The sequence below is a fragment of the Punica granatum genome, chromosome 3 (assembly GCF_007655135.1).
Source record: "Punica granatum isolate Tunisia-2019 chromosome 3, ASM765513v2, whole genome shotgun sequence".
In the NCBI taxonomy this organism is placed as follows: Eukaryota; Viridiplantae; Streptophyta; class Magnoliopsida; order Myrtales; family Lythraceae; genus Punica; species Punica granatum.
The window spans coordinates 2,552,423-2,572,331 of NC_045129.1; the positions used below are offsets into that span (position 1 = coordinate 2,552,423).

The 19,909-nt window shown below is 40.3% G+C and overlaps 3 protein-coding genes, 1 long non-coding RNA gene and 1 pseudogene across 5 annotated transcripts; 1 reads left to right on the top strand and 4 right to left on the bottom strand.

The window, feature by feature from the left end:
* Positions 1–115: 115 nt before the first annotated feature.
* Positions 116–6,301, bottom strand: LOC116200282 (protein NRT1/ PTR FAMILY 1.2-like). 2 transcript variants are annotated; one of them, XM_031531121.1, is made up of 4 exons: positions 6,283–6,301; positions 2,311–2,528; positions 1,574–2,130; positions 116–1,106 (listed from the first exon to the last, which is right to left on the bottom strand). In XM_031531121.1, exons 1-4 carry the CDS (start codon positions 6,296–6,298, stop codon positions 191–193), a joined length of 1,707 nt encoding a protein of 568 aa, XP_031386981.1. In that variant the 5' UTR covers positions 6,299–6,301; the 3' UTR covers positions 116–190. The 2 variants fall into 2 exon arrangements, with proteins under 2 accessions (XP_031386981.1, XP_031386980.1); XM_031531120.1 differs by lacking the exon at positions 6,283–6,301 and adding an exon at positions 2,678–2,980.
* A 2,357-nt stretch (positions 6,302–8,658) lies between these two features.
* LOC116200283 lies at positions 8,659–9,800 on the bottom strand (annotated as a pseudogene).
* A 1,761-nt stretch (positions 9,801–11,561) lies between these two features.
* Positions 11,562–12,957, top strand: LOC116200285. Its single transcript, XR_004155709.1, has 2 exons — positions 11,562–11,762; positions 12,173–12,957. It is a non-coding gene; the product is annotated as an uncharacterized LOC116200285 (long non-coding RNA).
* Positions 12,958–13,139: 182 nt separating this feature from the next.
* On the bottom strand, positions 13,140–15,001 carry LOC116200284 (peroxiredoxin-2). The gene is made up of 3 exons (XM_031531122.1): positions 14,760–15,001; positions 14,389–14,468; positions 13,140–13,589 (listed from the first exon to the last, which is right to left on the bottom strand). The coding sequence occupies exons 1-3, from the start codon at positions 14,912–14,914 to the stop codon at positions 13,336–13,338; spliced, it is 489 nt and encodes a 162-aa protein (XP_031386982.1). The 5' UTR covers positions 14,915–15,001; the 3' UTR covers positions 13,140–13,335.
* Positions 15,002–16,243: 1,242 nt separating this feature from the next.
* Positions 16,244–17,349, bottom strand: LOC116199430 (protein NRT1/ PTR FAMILY 1.1-like). The gene is made up of 3 exons (XM_031529775.1): positions 17,265–17,349; positions 16,905–17,114; positions 16,244–16,716 (listed from the first exon to the last, which is right to left on the bottom strand). The coding sequence occupies exons 1-3, from the start codon at positions 17,347–17,349 to the stop codon at positions 16,244–16,246; spliced, it is 768 nt and encodes a 255-aa protein (XP_031385635.1).
* Positions 17,350–19,909: the final 2,560 nt, after the last annotated feature.

A 19,909-nucleotide genomic window follows, 5' to 3' on the forward strand; every position in this document is an offset into this window, starting at 1 on the left:
CAATTCAATCAAGACATGGCAACTTTCTTTTCAATTTTCACCAGAACGCTTCTCTTTGGATCAATGAATGACAACATTCTTTTAGCATTATTACATTTTTTTGCCAAGCATATTAAAAAAAAAAAAATTCGAACACCTTCAATTTATTATGTGAAAAACAAGAAGAAACTACCATATATGCAATTATGCATTAAACATGGGATAGTGTTGGAGTTCCATTGTGTTTCCTATCCGTTTCTTCCTCGTTTGCGTCTCTGTCTTCGTCACTCCAAATGTTGGACTCCTCACAACTTCCATAAGCCCAACTACACACCAAGTAGTACAAGAAATTGATCAAACTCATACATGTAAGTACCCAATAGTAATAATCATAGTGGCCCTTGTTAACGTTGCTATCTACCCAACTCACATTCCCTCCCCTCTTGGTCACTTTATCCACTATAGTCACGATTAGGCTCCCGGCCAGGCCCCCGACCCCCATCCCGAACATTATGAGAGCCACCGCAATACTTGACATGTCCTTGGTGAACTGCGAGTAGTAAAACTCGATCTGCCCGATTGCGTTGAAGGCCTCTGCCAGCCCGAGCAGGCAGTGCTGCGGGACCGCCCACATGGCTGTCATCGTGGTCACGCCCCGGGGGTTGTTTGCGAAGCCTTCGTAGATCGCCAATGCCCGCCTCTTCCTCTCTACCAGCGCTGACACCGCCATGGCCACGGTCGTTAGGACCAGCCCTATCCCCATCCTCTGCTTCAGGCTTAGCCCTCTAGGATGGCCCGTCAGGCCTGCCAAGAATGGGGCCAGGATACGATCATAGATAGCGACCCATATCGTCAGGGTCAGGAGCCCGAAGACGCTGAAGGAGCCTGCGGGGATCTTTAAGCTACCGATGAAACGCCGGTCCATGGAGCTGACCTGGATCACGGGGAATGACTGGTTAATGTTCACGGCGGCCATGATTCCGGTGGACCATATGGGCAAGACCTTAATTAGGGCCTTTAGGGCTTCCACTTGCTTCACGGTGCACAGCTTCCATGGATCAATTGCTAGCCCATTAGAGTCCAAGTCCTTCTCTGGGCTCCTAATAAGGCAGGCCTTGTTTATGAACCTAAGGAAGATCCAACACATAAAATCAAGCTTAGCAAATTAATGGCATAAGCTATTGCACTTTTAAATTATAGTAGTCTCGATCGTTTAACCTTATAGTCAAATTACTTCTAGATGAAAATGATCATCTAGAGATTGACGTGCAAATATGAGAAGGGTTAAATTCACCCGTCCAATATTTAATTGTTGTTGAATGTAAAAGTCGACAGAGAAAAGAATGCAAGATATTTTTGTACAACTTCCCAAGATATCATTGCTTGACGGATACGATTACTTCGAAGCACAATGGACAAAGAGTGACGGCAAATGCAAACTAATTTTAATGTCCCGAAGCCAATCCGTTCGAAGAATCCAAAACTGTTGGATGGGGACCTATTCCTCCCGATAAACGGGCACCCCATTCAAACAGTTCAGGATCTCCTGGACGGTCCGGCTCGGAGACCATAGGGGCTACTGATAAATTAGTACCTTAATCTTTCAGTTGGTGCAATTACTTTCGAGTCTTTGCCGTGATAATACTGTCCATCACATTCAGAATTCTTAGGAGGCAGAGCCAATCGCCTATTCTTGAAGGCAGCAGCAACCACTTGGGCAAAGCCAGTGAAGAGGCTCTTGTTGCCCTTCACCTTGACATAGAAGGGGGACCCGATGAGAAACAAAACCGCTGCCAAGAACAGGAGCCCCAGTGGCACCCCAAACCCGATGACCCACCCGGCCTTGTCCTGGATGTAGACGATGACCGTCACAGAGAGCATGACTGATATCCCAACCGAGGCGTAGTACCAGTTGAAAAAACTCTGGAGAACCAGTTGGTTCTTTGGGTCCTCAGGGTTGTCGATCTGGTCTGCCCCGAATGCTATTGAACATGGCCTGATGCCACCAGCCCCGATGGACATGACAATAAACGAGCAATAAAGGAGCACCCTTTGAGCAATCGTGGAGGGTAGGCAATGTTCCTTTAATATATCACAGGCAGGAGGCCTCGTGTTCCGGAAAAATGCCGTACTCCATAACATAGTAATCCCCTGCGATAAAGCGGGCATATTTAACTGGTTAACATGGAGTTACATTTGAATGAAATAGCAAAAACAGCATGATTCCACACGGAGAAAAGAGTGATCATCAGAGAAATGTGAATCCAGGAGTATTCCATCAAACTGATTATCACGATGAGAACAATTAGAGAGTCAAGTTCGCGGACTCACGAGAAAACTGATCAATGATCCTAAGGCAATGACCAGAAACCGGCCCAAGTAGGAATCAGATAGAAAAGCTCCTAACATGGGTGTGAAATTCGACGCGGCATTCCATAGGAATAGTATATTAGCTCCGGAGGCAGCACTGAAGTGATACTCAGACATCAAGTACAGGATCATATTTGCTAGCAGTCCATACCCTGCAACCTTTTCGAACGACTCATTTGCTGCACGAATCAGAGCGAACTTATCATCATCAGGTACAATAATATTAGCTGGTCCTCAGTTTTGTCATTCCCCTCCGTTTACGGTAAATAGACACTAACCAAGAACAACAGCAAATATATATACATAGTTTCGATCTAGGGATTCATACCTATGATAAATGGCATGGTCCTTAGACCGCCCTTCTTTCTAGCGACCTGCGCCGGCTGTTCTGGTTTTTCTGGAGGAGCCTCCATTGCTAACAGATCTTTGAAGTAAGGATGGAGAGAAAGCTTCCCTCATATAAAAAGGAAGAAGAAGAATATCGACACATTCTATCGTTCCCTTTTAACCATTATCAGCTTGGATTACATGATAGGAAGCCGCTTCAATTATCCTTTTCTTTTCCCCCTTTTTTGAATATTTTTTCTTCTGGAAATGTAATAATGTTACTGCAAATTTCCAATTGGCAAAATGCCAAACAAACTGCTGAGTCGGGTTAGAGAATTGACGTGACAACCAATGGTTTGCCCTGCCCACTCTTATATACATATACATAAGCTCACCCCACAACCCCCCCCCCCCCCCCCCCCCCCCCCCCCCCCCCCCCCCCCCCGGGGAATTAGTTCTCACGCAACATTAATTGGGAAAGTAAAGATAGTAATTTAACAGAAAAAGTCTCGTGTGTTAATCACGAATGACGCACCGGCATCGCTGCTTCATGAAGTATTTTCTGCTTGAAATGGATGACTCGAGAATGAGATGTGCCCGAAAGACAATTATCCCAAGGTTTCTATAGGTTTTGTCTTGTAAGATTAAGTCGTCCCAATATATATCCGTTTGAGAGGATGATTTTAGGCGTTTCAATTAGCAATGGCACTATCTAGAAGAACGTTACACTCTGGAAATAAGGATGAGTATGAAAGGAGAGGCGAGAATAGACGGAAGTTACTGAGAAAAAGAAAAAGAACATGGAAAATGAGGCGAACTTCCGGAGCTAAAGGTGGGAGGAGCCACCCTGTTGTTTGGGAAATCCCGATTTTCAGGTTGGCTGAACTAAAATTTATCATAATTCGGAGGCCACTTGACTGAGATTTTGCCCTCCCCGGACTACTTAATGACAGAGAGCTTATAAGAAAACACAGTAAGAATGCATATCAATGTACATCAAGTTCTATCGGGATCCCTTGTGTATCCGTTCCTTCCTCTGCAGATCCGTTCCTTGTCTCCAGCATTTTGTCGTTATCACTCCAATGAGCCCAACAGCACACTAGCAAGTAGTACAAGAAAGTGGCCAAGCTAAGGCCGGCAGGAACCCAACAGTAACAGTCAAAGCGACCCTCGTTCACATTGCTAGAAACCCGGCCAACCTCCTTTCCCTCTTGCAAAAATCATCCACCGATAGCTCACTATCAGATTTGCCACTAAACTCCCAGTCGCCAAGTTCAAAGTGGCAAGCCTGACCGCAATACTTGCCATGCTCTTCAGGAGGTGAGAGCAGAAAAGCTCGATCTGTGCAACTATGTAGACGGACTCAGGTAGCCTGCCCAAGCAAAGTCGGGGGATTAGCCACACAGTCACGGCTGACATTGTTAGGCCGCGCTCCGGTTCCTCATGAGTTGAGCTGGCCTGTGCACCTTTGACTATCCACTAAAGCACAACAGGTAGTAACAACATGGTAGTTCCCGGTGAGATCAGTATGGATCGATGAGAATCATGAGTTGGAATCGAAAAGGTATTTGAACCTGAAACACTGGACTGACCAAGTTGATTCGACTCTCTAGGAGGCAGAAGATTGATCCAATAGCTATACGTAACCCGGAGCCAAACCGAGGTAGAAATCAGATAGGACAGCTCTAAATGTGGGCGCGAAACTTGATGCAGCACTCCACAGGAACAACACATTAGCTACATATGCCCCGCTCATGTGGTACTCACTGGACCAAGTACAATATGATATTTGCCCTTATCTTATATCCCACGATCCTCTCGAACGACTCATTTGCTGACAAAACTTAAATTTTCGTCGCATTATATCGCGGACAGTATAATGATTCAGGACATCATACATACAACACGTAAGAAGTTTACACTGAATGTGACAGATCCTAAACATTAACAAATTACGATAAAGAGAGCATCGGAATCGTAGAGACCATGCCTATGACAAATTTAATAGTCTTAAAGCCACCCTTCTTGCCCGTGAACTGTTTGGTTTGCTCTGGTTCATCTGGTGAAGTCATCAATCCCTCTTTACTCAATAGCTTAGCAATTAAGCAAGCTTTTGGTTCTCGGAATGTGATATCAATGGAGGAGGTATATGTGCTCGTATCATATATCCATGTTACATTCCAAAATTTTCAAGTTATTCTCGAAATATGATATTAGGGTGAAAAAAGTTAATTTTTCTTTTTTGGTTATGATTAATTGGAAACCCTGAAATTTGAATATTCTACTTTAAATACATTCGATATTTTGTACTAAACTAAGTACCTCTCGTGCCATTTGTATATCAATTGCACAAATTCTGTAAATTAGACATTAGCCCGCGCTATTGCGCGAGTTTATTATATATATATATATATTTAATTAAGTTCATACATATATGTTCGTATTAAAATTGTTATTCAATGTACAACAGTTAATTTTGCCAAATCAAAGGTCAAATTCGATCAAAATAAATGTTTTTCATTTAATTAAGTTAGTATATATATTCATATTAAAATTGGTATTCAATGTAATTAGCTGTAATTCTCTCAATTCGAATGTTAAATTTGATTAAAATAATTTTTTTCCATTTAATAAAGTTTATATATTTAATTTTTTTGGTATTCATTGTACAACACCACAATTCTACTAATTCGAATGTTTTATATGGGTTTTTTTTCCTTTAATTAAGTTTATACGTACATTTTTTTTGCACATGTTTTTTTCTGTTTAATTAAGCTTGCATATATGTAGTGTTTTCTCGCACGTCTAAAAATTCCATTTGTGGTAATTTTAAAATCAATAATAAGTAATTCGAATTGGTAATTCAACCAATTTGTTTAATTCTAACAAATTTATTTCTAGAGTTAATAGGCAATTTGGTCCATGACTTACGGGTGTTACATCAATAAAGTCTCCGACTTATTTTTTTTATATCAATTTGGTCCTTGAATTTGTTAATTTGCATCCATTTGGTCCTTGTTACATCATTTAGGTCCCTCACTGAAGAAAAATGCATCAAGTTGGTCACTTTTACAGCAATTAAGTCTCTCATTGAAGAAAATTGCATCATTTAGGTCCTGTGGTTACATCAATGTGGTCCTTTATCACATTGTTGAGGTCCTCCATGGCATTTCATTAATTGTAGATGCTAATGCCGTTAAATGACGGGTCATTTTTACATAAGTTTGGTCCAATGTTATATCAAATAAATCTTTCTTTATTTTCTTTTTTCCACCCAAAAGGAAAAAAAGGGTCTGAAAAAAAAAGACGTCGTTTTGGTAGAATTAAAAGTTTTTTTGAAAAAGAATATTTTTAAAAATAAAAATAATTTAAAAAAAAAAAAAAGATGAACTACGGTTTGTCTTCCTCCTTTGGGTCGCCGGAACTCCAACGAACCAAAGGGTCCTCTACTGCCACACCAAGCCTCACGAATCAGAGCAAACTTATCATCAGGCACAACAATCTTCGCTGGTCCTCAATTTTGTTATTCCCCTCGGTTTACTGTAAATAGACACCAACCAAGAACAACAGCAAATATCTATATAGTTTCGATCTACGGTTTCATACCTATGATAAATGGCATGGTCCTTATGCCGCCCCTCTTTCTAGCGACTTGCACCGGCTGTTCCAGTTTTTCCAAAGGAGCCTCCATTACTAAAAGATCTTCGAAGTAAGGATGGAGAGAAAGGAAGCTTCCTTCATATAAAAAGAAGACAAAGAAGAAGAATAACAACACATCTTGTTCCCTTTTAACCAGTACATGATAAGAAGCCGCTTTAATTATCTTCTCCTTTTCCTCTTTCCTTTTGAATATTTTTTCTCGTGGAAATGTCATAATGTTACTGCAAAATTCAAATTGGCAAAACCTTTTGTTTTATTTTACTATTCTTTTTTCCTAAAATTAGTCTCACGCAACATTAATTGGGAAGCAAAGATAGTAATTTAAGAAGAAAGTCTTGTGTCTTAATCAGGAATGACATGCCAGCATCACTGGTTCACAAAGTCCATTCTCCTTGAATTGGATGGCTCGAGAATGAGACGCGCCCAAAAGACCATCATCACAAGGTTTCCATGCACGGGTTTTCTCTTGTAAGATTAAGTTGTTGCCATATATTATCCAATTGAAAGGATGATTTTAGGCGTTTCAATTGGCAATGGCACGATCTAGAAGAACCTTACGCTCTGGAAATAAGGATGAGCATGAAAGGAGAGTCGAGAGTAGATGGAAGTTACTGAGGAAAGAAAAAGAAGCTGGAAAATGAGGCAAACTTCCGGAGCAAAAGGTGGGAGGAGCCACCCTGTTGTTTGAAAAATTCCGATCTTCAGGCTGGCCGAATGAAAATTATCATAATTCAGAGGCCAACCTCGACTCAGATTTTGACCTCTCGGACTAATAATTGACAGAGAGCTCATGAGAAAACACAGTAAGAATGCATATCAACGTACATTGAAATCATAGAGACTATACCTAGCTATGTTAAACTTAATAGTCTACCCTTCTTGCTCGTGAACTGTTCGGTTTGCTCTGGTTCATCTGGTGAAGTCACCAATCCCCTTTTTTCTCCGTAGTTTAGCATCCAGCAAGCAAGTTTTCGTTCTTGGAATGAGATATCAATGGAGAAGAGGTATATGTGCTCATATCGTATATCTATGTCACATTCCAAAACTTCAAGTTTTTCTTGAAATGGTATTAGGGAAAAAAAAAAGTTCATTTTTTCCTTTTGGAATATGATTAATAGGAAACCTGAAATCTGAACATTGACATTCCGTACTAAATTGTGTACCCCTTGTGCAATTTGTATATCAACTGCACAAATTCTATAAATTAAGAGAATACCATACCGACATATATAGCTAAACGTGCTGTATACTGTACGGCATAAATTATTGTTTCTTAATGTAGTTGCCATACGTATTTGGCATGTTTTGTGTGTAGACTAGGATGGTATTGAAAGGGTAATTTGTGCATCTTCAATTGGGATGAAACGAATGGTCCCTTTTGTAAATACCACGAGTAAAGATGCAAGCTCTAATTTCTGTTTATTTATAATTTTCTGTAAGAGCTTTTGCCCCTTCATTTACCCCAAAAAAAAAAAGAAAAAAAAAAGCAGCTCTGGAATTAAGTACTACGAGACAAAATCAAGATAATGCGTGCATTGACGTGTATATCAGGCCACATCTTGAGAGGACGCCAGATAACTCGTTTGGGGTGGTAACACCCCTACTAGAGATGGCATTAATGGTAGAACGAAATAAATTCACAAATAGTAGCACCACTTTTTAAACTGGTAATCCCATCAAATAGAATTATGATGCAAATATGGTATTAAATTTTGAAAATCGCTATGGTACAGTACGATATGATTTTAAAGAAAATATTGTTGATAAAAAATCACGCCAATTTATTAATTTATTTTTGTATTTATGTACATGTAACTTTAGCCAATATTTTAACCCATTATTCAAGACCATTTTTAGGCCCACTTGATTTCTTAGTTCTTTTTTTCTTGAAAGGTAATTCACTTAGTCCATTTTATAAAAGCCAGTATCCTAGATAGAATAATATATTTAGGACAAGTTTCAATTATTGATTTTGATTTAATTAATTTATTAGATTTTATACTCTCAGTATGCACGGTGCTAAACGCGCTTTTTAAAATTTTAAAGAGAACAAACAAAGAATCATTTGAACAAATTCACGTTGGAGTCTTCAAACATATTCGTATACATACAAATCAATCTATGCCATGTTAAAATTTCTCTGTTTCTTTTATTTGGAAAGCCATCTTCTCTTTATTTGGAACCAAAGGATGTAAAAATCACTTCAATAGATTACTTGAATTTTTTTTTTTCGGTTTTTCGATTACAAGGGATTACTTAAATTCTCTTATTCGACATATCTTGCCACATCGTCCATGAATAAGAGCACGAAAAATTTGGAAATTTTACGAACCCAACAGAGCGACAAATTTAATGAGAGCATCCACAGCATTTTGGGCAGCAAGGTTGGAAAATGTGGAGGCTTCATTGGAGAGGGCGGAGCCGCGTCCGGCTAAATCGGATAGGGACCTCAACGCTATGAACGGTGTCCTCTGCTGATAGCAGATGAGGGCTACCGCGGCGGTTTCCATGTCCACCGTGGTTGCTTTGAGCTTGGAGTAGATGAACTCCCTGTAAGCCCTGTTGTCGAGATAGATATTAGCAGTGATTCCTCTCTCGACTCTCACGACCACCGGCGGCCTTGGCAGGCAAGAAGTTTTGTTGACACAATTCTCCAGCTTCAAGTCCTGGTCTCGACAAAATTAGCAAGTAACAGTCATTTGAAGTGGCCATAGAAGCTCCTTAATTAGGACGCGAAGTAAACTGTTAGGGAAAAAACTGAGGCGACCGATCGAAACCGAAAAGAAGAAAAGAAACAGAAGTGAACCTTTAATTTCTCTGAAACTGCAAAGTAATGCTTGTCAACGGGGACCCAGAAGACATGTTGCCTTTGTTCAGGAATTCCATTAATAGGATAGATCTCTTCTTCTTGGAGCCAGACGTTGTTAAGCAAATTGCTCTTCCCGTCCTTGTTATCACTTCCTTCATTATACTCCGAGATGTTGAGGGCCCCGATTTTTCTGTTGAAATCTCCACTTTGACTCAAATGGTAGCTCGTTGTCTGCCCCATCTCCGTATCTCTACGTAGCATCCAACATCGAGAATCCATCACGATGTGCAACCATAGTCTCATCACGTTTTTGGTCATTCAGTACTTACTTTAGAAACATTCGCATCTTTCAGCGCAAACTCTAGAAACTAACATTCGAATTCCCGGCTTTCCAGGACACAAAATGTGAATACCTGATATCTATCTATATATATATATATATATATGGTCATTTACAGAAAATAGCTTGGTGAGGTATCCGGGTTAGTTTCATGGATACCTGCCAAAGCCAGAGACCACTGTGAGCCCAATAACGAGGGATGGTCACATCGCCAATTTGAAGATCGGGATTTGCATTCCCGGCAATGCCATAGTGTAGAACACCTTTAATTTTAAACAGAGTCAAGAGTAGTTGTGTGGTTATGCCTGCATTCATCTTCAAAATTTAAATGAAATAATAAGTGCTTATGCATAAGAAATCTGATTGAATAAATGAAAGCTAATGAAATAGATAGTGTAAAAGACATGTCTCCACATAATTAATTCATAAACATAATTAGGACAAAGTTAATCCAAGAATTATGCTAAGAATGCTGATGGTTCCTGAAGACTTGTACCATGATTTAATAAAACAAATCAAAGAATAATTACATGCATACACGGGTTTACATGCAAGTAATTGGAGATTTGAATCCTCTTCAAGTGATTATGCCCTAATTAATAGCTAATCAAATGGACTGATGGAAATGAAAAGGGTATAATGTAGGGATACATATATATTTGGTAATTAAGAGATGTCATATTCGATTCCTAGATGGACAATATATAACCTTCTTTTTCCTCGGTAGTAATGAAAATTTTATTCATTAATTACTCAGAAAGTTATAAGAGAAAATGCTCAAGAAAATTATAAGACAAGGACAATAGATGGATCCACCACGAGGAAAATACAGGATGATAAAAGCACACTCGACAAATCTACTCGGACAGTGTTGCAGTGCATTGGTTAAGCCCTCTGAAGCCTTGACTAAAACCTACGGTTGGCCATAAGGATCCTCAGCAAAGCCCTCTAATCGATCCATAAATTTTTCCTCGACCTTAGATCTTCAAGGAATTTCCACAGTAGAGCTAAACAGTGGAGGCTTTGAATATACCTCAGCGGTAACCGGCTCAGCGTACAGTTCACGAGAAGACAAGACGAACGGAAACCTCGGGTTAAGGCACTACAACCATCTGATGGAAAGTCAATGAAATACATTGTCGAGGTAAGGCTGATGCAGGTGGATCTTGGCCATTCTACATCGGAGAAACCCGTGTTGCATTCGATCCAAATCTACATCGGCCTGCAACAAGGCTGGTCTGGGCAAAAACAGCCCCAAATCTTCCAAATTAAGGATGATCGTTTAAGAAAAAACCTCCCAAAATGAATATATCCAGGTCTGATCTTTCGCTACCAGCCTCATAACCACATCAAGGGTACGTCCACAGGCTTCCGGGAGTGCCGGCTCTTTACTCTGTCCGTACCATAAGATTTGATGCAGGAGAATTTCGGCTATTCTCAGCAAGGGATTATTTGACCTATCACGTGACATGAGAAAATATCAATTAAATTGCAATAAAATAAAGGGCAAATTATACAAAAAAAACTTAAGTTTTGTAAAACGTCACAGTTTTGTCCTAAATTTTGTTTCGTAACAAAACAAATCATAAGTTTTCTAAATTGTCTAAAAAATGACATCCGTTATAAATTCCGTCAATTTTATATACGTGGACTGTTAACTTCAGACATAAATTAATAAACAAATAAGATAGGTTAAATAAAAAATTCAAAATTTCAAAAAATTCTCAATTTCATCATAAATTTGGTATGTAATGAAAAAAAACCATATGATTTATCAAATGCTGTGTAAACTTTATAGGTCCTGTGAAGTTCACGTAGGCAAATAGACCGCAAACTTAACAGAATGGTAACGGGAGGTCAAATTTGAGATGATTTTCAAAACATGTGATTTTTTATTACAAAACAAAAATTTAAGATAAAATTGAGATATTTTATAAAATTTTATTTTTTTTTGTAATTTGTCCTGATATAAATAATAGCCGAGATGAAAAATCATCATACTTTCTGAGCTAATGACACCTGGCCTGTGATATCATCTGGCCAGCCTCCACCTCAATTATACAAACCCTTTTTTTTTTTTTAGTGCTTGCTTGCTTTTTAACATCAGTCAGCTCGTTCATCGAGTTTTCTTAACCTTGAATCCGCAAAACTTGCATGTGCAGGTTTGTCCTTGCATTTGCACTCGTAGCCGGTCCAGTTCCAGGTCTTCTGCTCCCAGAAATATTTCCCAGCAGAATCAGGGCCATGGCCATGGCAGTTTGCATGTCAGTGCACTGTGTAAGATATGTAGTTGTATCCTTTATTTTCATATCTCAACTCTTTATTCCTTTTCGTCCGCTTGATGGGATCATGACCACATCTTTCATGCCCCCGTCTTAGTAATGAGATTCTTCCAGATAAAGTGATTGCTTAAGAACAGTTAACTCAAAAATGATGATTGCCGAAGGCGGTGTCATCACAAGCAGGGCGGAACCTACGGCAATTAACAATCAACAATTGATATTAAATCTGTTCTAGAAGGAATTTCTCTTGGACTCACCACATGTGGCAAGAATTTCTGCTTTATATTTTCCCCTTTTCTTCTACGGAACTACCCAATAAGAAAGAGAGCAAAAAAAGTTGGCAGACTTGTAGGATATAGCTTGCTTTTCTCCTATCTGATTCGATTTGAACTGGGAATTTTCCAGGTGGTAAAGTTCTTTGTGGGCTTGCTCTTCCTGCGTTTACTGGAACAGCTCGGACCGCATCTGCTCTACTCCATATTTGCAACCTTCTGCTTGATGGCAGTGATATTTGTGAAACGGAATGTAACGGAGACCGAAGGGAAGTCGCTTCAGGAGATTGAGATTGCCCTTCTTCCACAAGATTAAAGGCGGAAGCTGTCATCCTCATGCCGCCTGATTTGGTTGAGATGGAGTTGGAAAATTTGCTTTCGGAAAGCTCGGCATTGGAAGCGAGGTCGTAGTTAGAAGGATATGTACACTAATATGCACGGCCCAGTTAAAGAAGAGAGGTGGAACAGATGGTTTCATTTATCCATAAGATAGTTTTCCAATCTAATCTGGTTCTTGGGCTCGGCATTAGTCATACTTGTAGTAGACCATCAAGTTCGCACCTTGGTGTCAGATGGTTTCATTTATCCATAAGATAGTTTTCCAATCTAATCTGGTTCTTGGGCTCGGCATTAGTCATACTTGTAGTAGACCATCAAGTTCGCACCTTGGTGTCTTTTCCTGTGTATTTATCAGGGGATCAATTGTCGGCAAGTCCTGTCGAGTCACAGATTCGCTGATTAAGTATAGCTGAAAATTCATGGCGTTCTCATCATAAGTAGTTCATAGTTCTTGGTTTGCTCTTTATGTGCTTTGCCAAGATGTACGTTGGCACTAGGAAAAATGTTCTGCAAGTCCAAACCTCGATGCTTTCCTTTGTTAGTAACAAATTCAGAATAGCCTACGAATGAGATTTTTTATCATATGTATTACATTGACTGGTAAAGCAATCAGTTTGATATGGTGGTGGCAACTCTGTTTAAGGGTTAGTCTCTTAATTCACTCGGTTCATTAGCATCCTTGCGATTCGATCGAATTGACCCGAGGGACAGATGGTATTCAACATGATTTTAACTCCCAACCACTACCTACCAACTGAAAATTCAATGCGGTAATGCACTCACGGCAAAAGCTTTTATTTCCATTACTAGTATATCATTACAACAGGGATAAAACAGAGTTCTTTAACACCATCATCGGAGGTGCTCTGCAAAACCAGTTTAACTCAGAGCAAAAGGACACTAAGCCAAAACACTGCAAGCCAAGGCGGTTCATCTCTGGTAGGTTGGCAATCATATTCAGAGAGCCTTGAGGATATCGTCGGCGCTGGAGACGGTGAATTCACCCCCAGATTCAACATTGGCAGCCTTCACCTTGAGGTCCTCAACGAGGAGGGCAAACCTACGAGAGCGGGTCCCAAGCCCCTTCTCACCCAAGTCGAGCTCCAGGCCGAGGGCATGGGTGTATTTCGCCGAGCCATCGGCCAAGAACTTGACGTGCTTGTTCTCAGGGAAGGTCTTTGCCCACGCCTTCATCACAAAAGGGTCGTTCACTGCATTATAAGAGTGCCAAACTGTCAAACCCCTTGATCAGGTACCAAAACATGTAAAATTCAGGCTTGGTTTACTTTGACCAGGCCAGGGGTGAGTAGTAAGACAATAGATCCGCTGTTGACTGGGCAATGGCGTTTAAAGTCAATGATCACGTCACTCAGAAATTAGTCAACGGTTGTAAAAATTTGGATGGATATAGATATAAATACAAATATAAACAATGTCTGTAAAAAGCAGTCGACTCAATATTCTGTTGAAATATTATTTACTGATTAGAGGCGCACCAGACCAGTGAAAGAATCAACTGAATCGAATTCCCATCCAGATGGATATGAAATTTAATAAATGACTATGAAAAGGAAAGGGAATATGAAATCTAACAAATGAAAATGTGAAGGAAAGGGAAGATAGGTCCGACCAAACCTATGGAACACAAATACGGACTCTATGACATTGCACAGCAAAGGTTGATCTACGCCGAGGATTAACGGCTACCATCACTCATTATTCATATTGTCCTCCTCATCATGTCAAAGTGAATATCTTGAATGATCCATTTATGCAGAATATGCCAAAGTTAGAATTTTTTTTTTTAAAGTTTATTTTGCTGAATGATCCCTTTTTCTTTTTTTTTAAAGTTACAAGTGTGTATATACTCCTGGCCATTGGGGAAAAAAAAAAAGGCTTGGACTTATCTAACGGTGCCAACGCTAAGGACAAATGTTCTCCACAATCCAATGAAACATCACACTACAATCGAGAAAATAGAAGGAACATAGCATGGCAAATGGAATATACCGCTGACGCAAATGATCTCATCAACACCCTTCGATTTCAGCTCCCCTGCCTTCTCGATGAACCCCGGCACATGCTTCAAGCTGCAAATCCATCGACAGATTGAGGGCAAAACGGGAAGAAACTGATCAAATGAGTACCCTTTGAACATGAAGAAACTCAAAACATCAAAGGGGCATGGCAAGTAAAATATGGTTCTCACAGGGGCAATTCGGTCTTAAACAGGATTTAACAAACACTAGGCAAATGATCGGACGTTCTGAGCTCTAGAACACACAACTCCCGGAAACTCGGGGCTCGCCGGCCGGTCAGTATACAGCGAATGGGAGGCCGGAGAATCAGGATAGGGGGAAGCCAAAGCCAGTCAAGTATACCTGCAGGTGGGGGTGAAGGCGCCGGGGACGCCGAAGAGGACGACCTTCTTGCCGGCGGCGAGGGAGTGGATGGACACTTGCTGGAGGTTGTCCTGCTCGTCGAAGTAGGCGAGGGTGCCGTCCGGCAGGGAATCTCCGACTGCAATGGGGGCCATGATCGAACGGCTGAAAACTGGCCGGAGGTTGCTGGATCGCAAGGTGAAAGTTGACTCGATGAGCTCGGTGTAGCTAGCAAGAGAAGTGCGGCCGAATATATAGGGACGCCCCGGACTTGTCCGCCCTCTCATCAACTGGATTTGATAAGAGAGTTTCGCGTCCGGTCTACGCATAGGGGATGGTCTGCATCCGGGCTTACGTGGAGTTAAATGTAGCAATCATCCATGGATCGCCACGTGGCATGCAAGCGTTCTGATTGGGGTTGACTTGACTGACTTGGACTTTTCCGAAATTGTGGGTCTGACCGTGATTTTCCCCGAATAGTGGACTTGACTTCGACTTTCCAAATGGAGCCGGTCCATGGCTTTGTTCTTTATAGGCAAAAAGATTTTTTGGTCCATAGACTAGAAGGTCGTTGGAAGGAGTGGAAATTCTTATTAGGCCTAGTTCGATAGAAAGATACGATGTGAACAAGAGAAAGAACCTTAAGGTCCAATGCTAAGAAGACATGCGATGAAGAACGGCTGGAGTTGAATTGACTGTACACGAATTGGCAGCGTGGAAACAAGTTTTTGTTGAATCGAGCAACGTGGTACCATATTTAATAGACATGCCTGCTCTTTCAGTCTAGAAGAAAATAGATACTCACCCGAAGAAGAAAGAAGCAGAAAAAGCTTTCATACATTCAATTTGATCAAGACACACATTCAATTCAATCAAGAAATGGCGACATTCAATTTTCAATTTTCACCAAAATGTTTTTGTCTATGAATCAATAATGAGAACATAAAGTTATTTTGAAGAAGGGCTGGAGAAAATTTTCCATTAACATTATTACATTTTTTTTCTCGATGAAAACTTTATTGCATTATTACATTTTTTGCTAAGTCTATTGGAAAAATAATTCGAACACCTTCAATTTATTATTGTATGAAAAAAAAAAAAGACACTACCATATATGCAATTATGCATTAAACATGGGATAGTGTTGGAGTTCCATTGTGTTTTCTATCCGTTTCTTCCTCGTTTGCGTCTCTGTCTTCGTCACTCCAAATGTTGGACTCCTCACAACTTCCATAAGCCCAACTGCACACCAAGGAGTACAAGAAATTGATCAAACTCATACTTGCGAGGGCCCAATAGCAATAATCATAGTGGCCCTTGTTAACATTGCTATCGACCCAACTCATATTCCCTCCCCTCTTGGTCACTCCATCCACTGCAGTCACGATTAGGCTCTTGCCAAGCCCCCGATCCCCATCCTCTGCTTCAGGCTCAGCCCTCTGGGACTGCCCGTTAGGCCCGCCAAGAACCGGACCAGGATGCGGTCATAGACAGAGACCCATATCGCCAGCAGCAACCACTTGGGCAAAGCCAGTGAAGAGGCTCTTGTTGCCCTTCACCTTGACATAGAAGGGGGACCCGATGAGAAACAAAACTGCTGCTAAGAACATGAGAACTAGCGGCACTTCGAACCCGATGACCCACCCGGCCTTGTCCTGGATGTTTACGATGACGGTCACAGAGAGCATGACCGTGATGCCAACCGAGGCGTAGTACCGGTTGAAGAAGCTTTGAAGGACCAGTTGGTTCTTTGGGTTCTCGTGGTTGTCCAACTGGTCTGCCCCGAATGCTATTGAACACGGCCTGATGCCACCGGCCCGATGGACATGACAATGAACGAGCAATAGAGGAGCATCCTTTGAGCCATCGTGCAGGGTAGGCAATGTTCCTTTAATATATCGCAGCCAGGAGGCCTCGCGTCCCGGAAGAAGCCCATACACCATAACATAGTAATTCCCTACGATAAAGCGGGCATATTTAACCAGTTAACATGGAGTTACATTTGAAGGAAATTGCCAAAACAGCATGATTTCAGACGGAGAAAAGAGTGATCATCAGAAAAATGTGATTTCAGGAGTATTCCATCAAACTGATTATCACGATGAGAACAATTAGAGAGTCGGGTTCAGGGATTCACGGGCAAACTGATCCATGATCTTAACGCAATGACCCGAAACCTGCTCGAGTAGGAATCGGATAGAAAAGTTCCCAACATGGGTGTGAAATTCAACATGGCATTCCATAGAAACAGTATATTAGCTCTGGAGGCAGCACTGAAGTGATACTCAAACATCAAGTACAGTATCATATTTGCCATCAGTCCATACCCTGCAACCTTTTCGAACGACTCCTTTGCTGCACGAATCAGAGCAAACTTGTCATCATCAATTACAATAATACTAGCTGGTCCTCAGTTTTGTTATTCCCCTCAGTTTTAAATAGTTTACTCTAACCAAGAACAACAGCAAATATATATGTTGTTTAATTCAATCTACGGATTCATACCTATGATAAATGGCATGGTCCTTAGACCGCCCTTCTTTCTAGCGACCTGCATTGGCTGTTCTTGTTTTTCTGAAGGAGCTTCCATTGCTAACAGGTCTTCGAAGTAAGGATGGAGAGAAAGCTTCCCTCATATAAAAAGGAAGAAGAAGAAGAAGAATATCGACCCATTCTATCGTGCCCTTTTAACCATTATCAGCTTGGATTACATGATAGGCAGCCGCTTCAATAATCCTTTTCTTTTCCCGCTTTTTTTGAATATTTTTTCCTTCTGGAAATGTAATAATGTTACTGCAAAATTCCAATTGGCAAAAGGCCAAACAATCTGCTGAGTTGGGTTAGAGAAGTGACGTGACAACCAATGGTTTGCCCTGCCCACTCTTATATATATATACACACACACATACATAAGCTGTTTTTTTTTTGTTAATTCAGGTAAAAGTGATCATAATCAAGTAATAGGATCATATGGGCTGCCAATGCATAAGGAAAATATATCTTTTACATAGTGCATTAATCATATTCATGTAAAAGTTAATACCATGAATTGGCAGAAGTTCCTTCGAGCCCTGCCTGTGGTTATCGGACACTGCTTTGCTGTCTTGCATGCTATAAAAAACAGGTTGTGCACTTTTATAGGGATTTGGAGATTGAAAGGAGCATTGAAAACACTTGGTATCCTTTGTGAAGTTTCGGAATGTAGAGATCACATGTTCTTTTGTTGTGTGTTCTCATCTACAAATATATCTTACAGATCAGTGAAATTGATAAAAGTTTATGGCCTTGCACCGCAGATTATTAGTGGTCTCTATTCAGAAACTCAGTTGGACAGATAGAAAGAGTTTGTGCTTACATTGCAACATCAGAAGAGAAACTGAAGGCAACTAATAAATTGTCTATGCATACAGGTGTTTACACCAATTTTCCGTGTTAATGCAAATGAACAAACCTGCTGGACAAACTAATATCACAGCAGAAGAAGCTCCTTGAAGACTGGGGAGTATCCTTCTAATGATGTTTTTCAGGCCTTTACTATTCGATTAGCTTGCTGTTATGGTTGCTGCAAGTCTTGTAGACTGGCCTTTAAAGCTGAGTTTTGGTTTGTACTCTTTATGTATTTTGGATTTGAGTAACAAAAATCAATTCTGATTGATCGAGAAACGGTGATCGTATTGTAGCAATTGATGTTTCTGCATATGCAAAACGTATGCGTTTAGAGTCCAAACAAGATATTTCGGCATATTTCCCTTTCCAAAGTGACCGACAACTTCATTAAACTAGAGAGGGTAAATCTTATTTCTACTCAAAGGCTTAAACCCGAGCAATGGGAATTCCACATCCGTCAGATCTTGGGAAATTTATCTGTTAATCTGCAGGAACTCAAGTAATAAACAAAGAAAAATATTGTATGTCAAGATTATTTGAGAGCTGTAATATTTCCTCTTTCATTTCCGTTTGAGAGTTTCTCAATCTACGTCATTTGTACAAGTTGAAAACCACTCACTTTCTGCAGATTTGTAGAAAACCAGAGAACAAACTGAGAGAAAAGATAAGAAAGTGAGAGAATGAAGAGGAAACTTTCATTCACTGAACATACATACTGATACAAGCCTTCCTTACATATAAATAGACTCAAACAAGCAGAAAGTAACTGCTACCTACGGCTAATATTTAAAATTCAAGCCAGACAAACATATAACTTAACTGTCAAGAGATAGTTACTTGATAGACAACCAACTAAACAAACACTGGTAAGACACTCGACCTTTCCATGTCCATGAGACACATCTAACAGATAGGACGGCTCTAAATGTGGGCATGAAGCTTGATGCAACACTCCACAGGAACAACACATTAGCTCCATATGCCCTGCTCAATGCTCATGTGATTCTCACTGGACCAAGTACAATATGATATTTTCCCCCATGTTATATCCCATGATCCTCTCGAACGACTCATTTGCTGACAAAACTTAAATTTTCATCGCATTACATCGCAAATAGTATAATGATTCAGGGCATCATACATACAACACATAAGAAGTTTACATTGAATGTATTGGGCCGGTTTCTCTCCTATATGGAGAATGGTGATAGTAAGTGTTGGAGGTATTGAAAAGTTGAGAGGAAATTCATAGGTTTATAAGAGACAATAATCTGACAACCCATTGGCTTAAGTTTTTGAGTTGCGGATAGGCCCGAGTCCAAAGTAGGCCTGTGGGTTTTTCCTAACAGAATATGACAGATCCTAAACATTAACAAATTGCAATAAATAGAGCATCGAAATCTAGAGACTATGCCTATGATAAATGTAATAGTTTTCAGGCCACCCTTCTTGCTCGAGAACTGTTTGGTTTGCTCTGGTTCATCTGGTGAAGTCACCAATCCCTCTTTACTCAATAGTTTAGCAAAAAAGCAAGCAAGTTTTTCGTTCTCGGAATGAGATATCAATGGAGTCGGAATATGATGATATCAATGGAAAAGAGGATGTGCTCATATCATATATCCATGTTACATTCCAAAATTTTCTAGTTATTCTTGAAATATGATATTAGGGAAATTTTCTTTCTGGAATATGATTAATACGAAACCCTGAAATCTGAATATTCTATTTAAATACATTCGATATTTTGTACTAAACTATGTACC

What these genes read in the sequence shown, in the direction of transcription:
- LOC116199430 (XM_031529775.1), bottom strand. Translation starts at nt 17,349, where the DNA reads ATGGAAGCTCCTTCAGAAAAACAAGAACAGCCAATGCAGGTCGCTAGA. An exon ending in GACCATGCCATTTATCATAG is followed by an intron (nt 17,115 to 17,264) that starts GTATGAATCCGT and finishes TGATTCGTGCAG; the next exon opens with CAAAGGAGTCGTTCGAAAAG. An exon ending in TGCGTTAAGATCATGGATCA is followed by an intron (nt 16,717 to 16,904) that starts GTTTGCCCGTGA and finishes GCTTTATCGTAG; the next exon opens with GGAATTACTATGTTATGGTG.
- LOC116200282 (XM_031531120.1), bottom strand. Translation starts at nt 2,762, where the DNA reads ATGGAGGCTCCTCCAGAAAAACCAGAACAGCCGGCGCAGGTCGCTAGA. An exon ending in GACCATGCCATTTATCATAG is followed by an intron (nt 2,529 to 2,677) that starts GTATGAATCCCT and finishes TGATTCGTGCAG; the next exon opens with CAAATGAGTCGTTCGAAAAG. An exon ending in GATCATTGATCAGTTTTCTC is followed by an intron (nt 2,131 to 2,310) that starts GTGAGTCCGCGA and finishes GCTTTATCGCAG; the next exon opens with GGGATTACTATGTTATGGAG.
- LOC116200284 (XM_031531122.1), bottom strand. Translation starts at nt 14,914, where the DNA reads ATGGCCCCCATTGCAGTCGGAGATTCCCTGCCGGACGGCACCCTCGCC. An exon ending in GCCTTCACCCCCACCTGCAG is followed by an intron (nt 14,469 to 14,759) that starts GTATACTTGACT and finishes ATGGATTTGCAG; the next exon opens with CTTGAAGCATGTGCCGGGGT. An exon ending in TGAGATCATTTGCGTCAGCG is followed by an intron (nt 13,590 to 14,388) that starts GTATATTCCATT and finishes CTTATAATGCAG; the next exon opens with TGAACGACCCTTTTGTGATG.